The sequence below is a fragment of the Chelonia mydas genome, chromosome 2 (genome assembly GCF_015237465.2).
Source record: "Chelonia mydas isolate rCheMyd1 chromosome 2, rCheMyd1.pri.v2, whole genome shotgun sequence".
Taxonomy (NCBI): Eukaryota; Metazoa; Chordata; order Testudines; family Cheloniidae; genus Chelonia; species Chelonia mydas.
This window is the reverse complement of record NC_057850.1, coordinates 101,059,125-101,064,376: the sequence shown is the minus strand read 5'-3', so window position 1 is coordinate 101,064,376 and position 5,252 is coordinate 101,059,125. Positions and strand designations below refer to the sequence as shown.

Genomic DNA, 5,252 nt, shown 5'->3' with positions numbered 1-5,252 from the left:
TGTGGGCTGTGACATAAATGAACAAATGTGTTTATTAGTTGAATTACTGCTAATAAATTTGTTCCCAAATCTTGTGATGCAATAGTTTGAGTAACAGGTAGCTTATTCAAGTGATCTAAACAGAATTTTTTTAAAAATGTAGCTAGTAACTGATAAGTGTTTTGAGGACAGTCATTTTGACACAGCAGTGCTTCCAAATGCTGCTTTTCCCTCTCCAACACAGCTCTTCTTTCCCTGTTTCAGCAATAAAATGGTTTTAGCAGTCTGCAATTTTTACTGTAAGCTGTGGCTTTAATATTTCTGCACCTAGGGGTAATTAAGAGACATTCAAATACTGTTTGAAAATAAGGTGTTAACCTTATTCTGACTTGCAAGTGCGCCAATTAGAAGTCATTGACATCAATCTGCTGTGAGTAACCTTAGTCTCGTATCTGACTCTGGTATTAGAATAATCAAGGAACGCAATTCAGAAATAATATTACATCCTGCATTTTATTCAATTCCATATGACAAAAATAGTAACCTAGACTAAGACATCCATTTCAATCAGTAGATGTGTCAAGCCAACAAGATTTAATAATAAAAAATATTGGATCTAGGTAACAATTCCCAGCTGGTTCAGGGAGGCTCCTAGCCCTACATGGTATCGCAGTATAAAAATAGTGTCTCTCTTCACCATGCAGAGAGGAATGACCTAACCCTGAATACAAAATGGGGTCAGTCTTACTGTACCATCATCAACCATCTTATATACAACACTTTACATCTCTTTTTTAAGTTATACACATCCTTTAGGGAGAAGAGATAATACTACATGGTACCAAATACTAACAAAAAAGATCACACAAAAAATGACACAGATAAATAAAAACATTCAATTGCTGAAATACAGCAACATTAAGCCACCTCAGTTTTCTTTTTTTCCAATGCTTTGAAACATCCCCAAAGAATCCACATACTGTGGTCAAAGATGTTATAGGGATGTTTTGTATATCTATCTATCTATCTCTATAATATATATATCACCACTGTAGAAAACAGAGCTGTATAGTTCATTGTTCATTTCCAACAGAAACAAACAGCTAATAAGTCTTCGAAACCATTTTCATTCAATTACATGATGGCAGAAATAGTCCATCCTCTTACAGTAATGGTTTTTGTTGTATAAGAAAGAGATTGTCCTATTTTTTCAGTCGCAACTGAGAAGACCTCACTATCTGATTCTTTCTTCGGGGCATAAAACTCCTTGGGCTGTTACCCAGCTACCCATAATGTCCCTTGAACAATTTTGCTGGACAGAAGTTCATAGTGTCAGATTCCACCATACTTGTAATGCACAAAAATGAGGTAGTACACAAAACATTTACTGTTCAAGTTTTGATTAAGCCCCAGCCTCCCAGCTTAAGAGTGAAACCATTCCCTTTATTTACTTGGTGTAATTTAAACAATGTAATAAACATTAAATATTAGAATAATCAGAGTACATTGTGCTTTGTAGTAATCTGAGGAGATAATCAGCAAGAATTGGGAATCACTTCAGGATATTTTAAAGTTGTGACTGATCATACAGCCAAACTCTTTATATTTTGTTCCCAGTTATGTTGTGCACAATACCAGTGCTATTAGGCAGTCAACGTCTTGCTTGTGGGTGTGTGAGAAAGAGACAGAACAGATTACAGTAAAATTAAACCTACACAATGTTCTCTTTAGTCTCTCCTAGGCTTGCATTGATATCACACTCCTAAAATGAATTTATCAAACTTCTGTTGGGGATGGCCACATTTTTAAATTGGCTTTGTAGAAACATTAAATGAGTCATTTCAATTTAGGAAATGGCAGGCCCCATTTTACTTAAGGATCCAACAGTTCATGGTGGCTTTTCTGTTTAACTAGCATAGGTCTCTCATATTGTTTGACCTGATGACAAAACAAGAAACTGAAACAGTTTTTTCCCCCGATTCTCCTTCAGTCAAAGTACTATTTATAAAATAGTTTACATCTTTGTTCAGTTTCAAATTATAGACAAACCTCCCTAATACAAAATACTAAAAGTGCAATAGTATAAATTAAGAGTTTGCAACCACATTATACAAACATTACCTTTTTATTGTACAGCTTTGATAACATGAAATATTTACTCACAACTGTTTATAATGTTGTGAATAATTTATGGTGATAAGGTTTGTCTGTAACTTGTTTTCCAATCATTGAGTTAAAGTCCACACTACATTTTTCATTTAATAGAACAACTGTCCACATAGCAGCTACAAATATTTAAATTAAAAAAAAAAGAAAAAAAAAAGGTTTGTTACTGACGGGTACTTGCACATGAAAAGCATGCTATCTTTCCCATAAAACTTCACAATTTTGCCTGCATTGAAATAAACCACTTATTTATAGTAAACCAAAATTTGCTTTAAAAAAAAAAATCACATAGCCAGATGTATTTTGCAGTACAAAAGCTTCATTTAAGGTTGGGCCAAGTATATTGTCTGTTACCCGCATAATCTTAACTTTATAAATACTACAGACAAGGATACTGTAATAATACACACAGCATTGGGGTACTAATCACTTACTTAAGATTAAGATTCCTAAAAACATAGTTCAAGTGTCTAACTAATTTGAATAAAACCAGCAAAAAAGTTTGACAGGAATGCCATAGTGAAGCCCCCTTTTCTCAGTTGATATTAATATTTTAAGAAGCAAAGTGGACGTAGTCTAGACTCTTTCTGTCCCTAATGCAGTTATCCAATGATTTTTTTGTTTTTGTTAACTTAAATTAAAAAGGTTTTAAAGTTCTCAATAACAGTCAAACTCACTGTTGAAAGAAGTACCATGCAGATCTTGCAAGACAACTTTTCAGCAGCCACAAAGTTACGTATTTCTGCTATGGGAAAATTTTAAAGGGAACCTATGTATTTAGGTCAGGAAACTAATCTTAACTTCAAAAACTGTACATGAAATAGAACAAATGTTGTGTTGAGTAGTGGTCCAACAGTTATTTGTACTCAATGCTTTTAATTTATGCCAATCTCTTTGTTATCCTCAATAAATCTTGTGAATGGACGACTGGCTCCAGTTTCAGAACTTGCTTTGTCCAGACCAACAATGGGAGGGCTGCTGCCAGTGCGAGCTTTGTCCATGCCACTGGTAATGTTACTTAAAGATGGAATGGCACTTCCACCTAAACTTACTGGGAGCTGGGGAATGCCTCCGTTCTGTATGACAGAAATCTCATTGTTCTTCATAGCAAGTCCATTAGTGATAGCTGCAGCATACTGGTTCCAAAAATTTGGGTCAACATTCATTGCCCGAGCTGCCAAATCCTTTTGGAACATTTCAGAAAACTTCAGAGCGTCACCACCTAACAAAGCCATTGGGTTTTCCACGGATAGTCGACGACCACGTCTTGCAGGGGCATTATTCCACATATGAGTTCCCATGTGAACCTGTATCGAAAATAGAAATGGGAAACATCTACAAATTAGCACATTCCAATAAGCTAGTTGGTCTGAATATTCGGTATAGCAATTAAAATAAAACAAAGAGAAAAAAGGCCATCCTTAAATTCACATTTAATGAATTAGATTACAATTATTTTGCCAAGCAGTATTCTTCGGGACAATGGGAGTTGTAGTCCACATTAAAACTTTTTAAAAAATATTCAGGTAAGACATCAACCTATACATGTTTCTTTTCACTGAAAACAAATACAATGCTACAACAACAAAGAATACGAATCCTTCAGGTTAGACAATTTCAGATGCCAACTGGTAGTTCTGACATGCATAAAAACACAAGACCACCTTGAGAATTACTAGGCCTAGGGGCACTTAGAAGTCTGAAGCCCTCTTACCCCATCTAATTGTTATTTCCTCTGCCCTTGACCTTTTTGTGTCCTCCTGTCTTTCTCTCTTCTGGTCTCTTAATATTTCTCCAGACACTACTTCATTCATTCTTATTCTCTTTCCTCAAACATTCTATACATTAAAAAATATTTTTGGGCACTTACTAAGGCGTGGCCCCTGATGCCTCTAACTTCCTGATGCTTACCTGGGTTGTGAGGACAAGAGATGGTGCTCCCGTGATACATCATTTTATGTCACTGGGTACCAGCTTACCAACCTGCATGGTGACACATGCACTACATGCAGAGTGGAAACTGGACTGTGTAACAGAGGCATCCCAGTAAGCTCTGGGTAACTGGAGGAGCATTGCTTATAATCTTACTACACAACAACAAGAGGAGAGAAGGCAGAAGAGCTAGATCTTTACAGCTAAAAGGTGCCCATAATGTTTTCTTAAATTATTTTCATATACGGGGAGGTCTTCTAGTTAGAAAGGGTTTAGGAATAATCTCTGCCTACCACCCTCCTCGGCAACCACGTACACGATTACATAGAATACAGGTTAAAATTGTTCAGTGACTGTCACAAGATTCTGTGTCATTCCTGCCTCTTTGCAGTGATTTGTGCTTTATTTCTTTCCACCTTGTTATATACCAAGCTTATTTCACACCAATGTTCCAAAAGGATGGCACACATGTAAAACACAGATATGTTTCATGAGACTCAGGTGTGCACCACCACATGCCTTGTCACGTACGTGTATGCAAGCTCTTGGAGCTGATTTTAATGTACACAGCAATGTGCACCCACAAATCAGAGGGTAGGATCAAGCCCTGGTTCTTTAAACATGTTGGGAGCCTGAAACAGCACCATACAATAAATGTTTTCTTTATCTTCTCTTTCCTCCTGGCCTTGATGATAACAACAAACTGAGAGCTTGCTAAGTTCAGATGTAGTACATTTTTAAACCCCACATTCCTTACAGTTTTGTTTGAGATTTGAGAGGTTTCTTCTTACCTTAAGATTCCCTTTTGTGGTAAAAGCTCTACCACAGATTGTGCAACCAAATGGCTTTTCACCAGTATGGGTGCGTTCATGTATCTGTAGTGCACTTGCTGAGGAGAAGGTCTTCCCACACGATTGACAGTTGTGTTGCTTGGGAGTCCGACGTGGCGGGGGTGCCAGCATAGGAGTGATGGCAGGACTCATCACTGTCTGTGGTGCAGCAGGAACCTGGATTCCAGCTGGAAGCGAGGGAACCTCACCCAGTGAGATCGGCTTGCTGTGACCATTCACTTCCATTTTGATCATGGTAGGCGCAGTGCTGGTGACCAGGCTAGGAGTACTTTGGCTGGGACCTAGAGTAAAGTTGGGTTCAAATAACTGAGAAGGCAGCTCTTT

General features: G+C 37.4%; 1 protein-coding gene across 4 annotated transcripts in view; it reads right to left on the bottom strand.

Annotated features, from left to right (window-relative positions):
• Positions 1 to 473: 473 nt before the first annotated feature.
• The window catches only part of SALL3 (spalt like transcription factor 3), a 24,705-nt gene continuing 19,926 nt past the window's right edge, over positions 474 to 5,252 (bottom strand). For all 4 annotated transcript variants that reach the window (XM_007060407.4, XM_043540005.1, XM_043540003.1 and 1 more), the window contains 2 exons: positions 4,869 to 5,209; positions 474 to 3,452 (listed from right to left, as the gene is read on the bottom strand). In XM_007060407.4, coding sequence (XP_007060469.1) covers positions 3,021 to 3,452; positions 4,869 to 5,209 — 773 coding nt within the window. In that variant the 3' untranslated portion in view covers positions 474 to 3,020. The remainder of the gene's footprint in view (positions 3,453 to 4,868; positions 5,210 to 5,252) is intronic.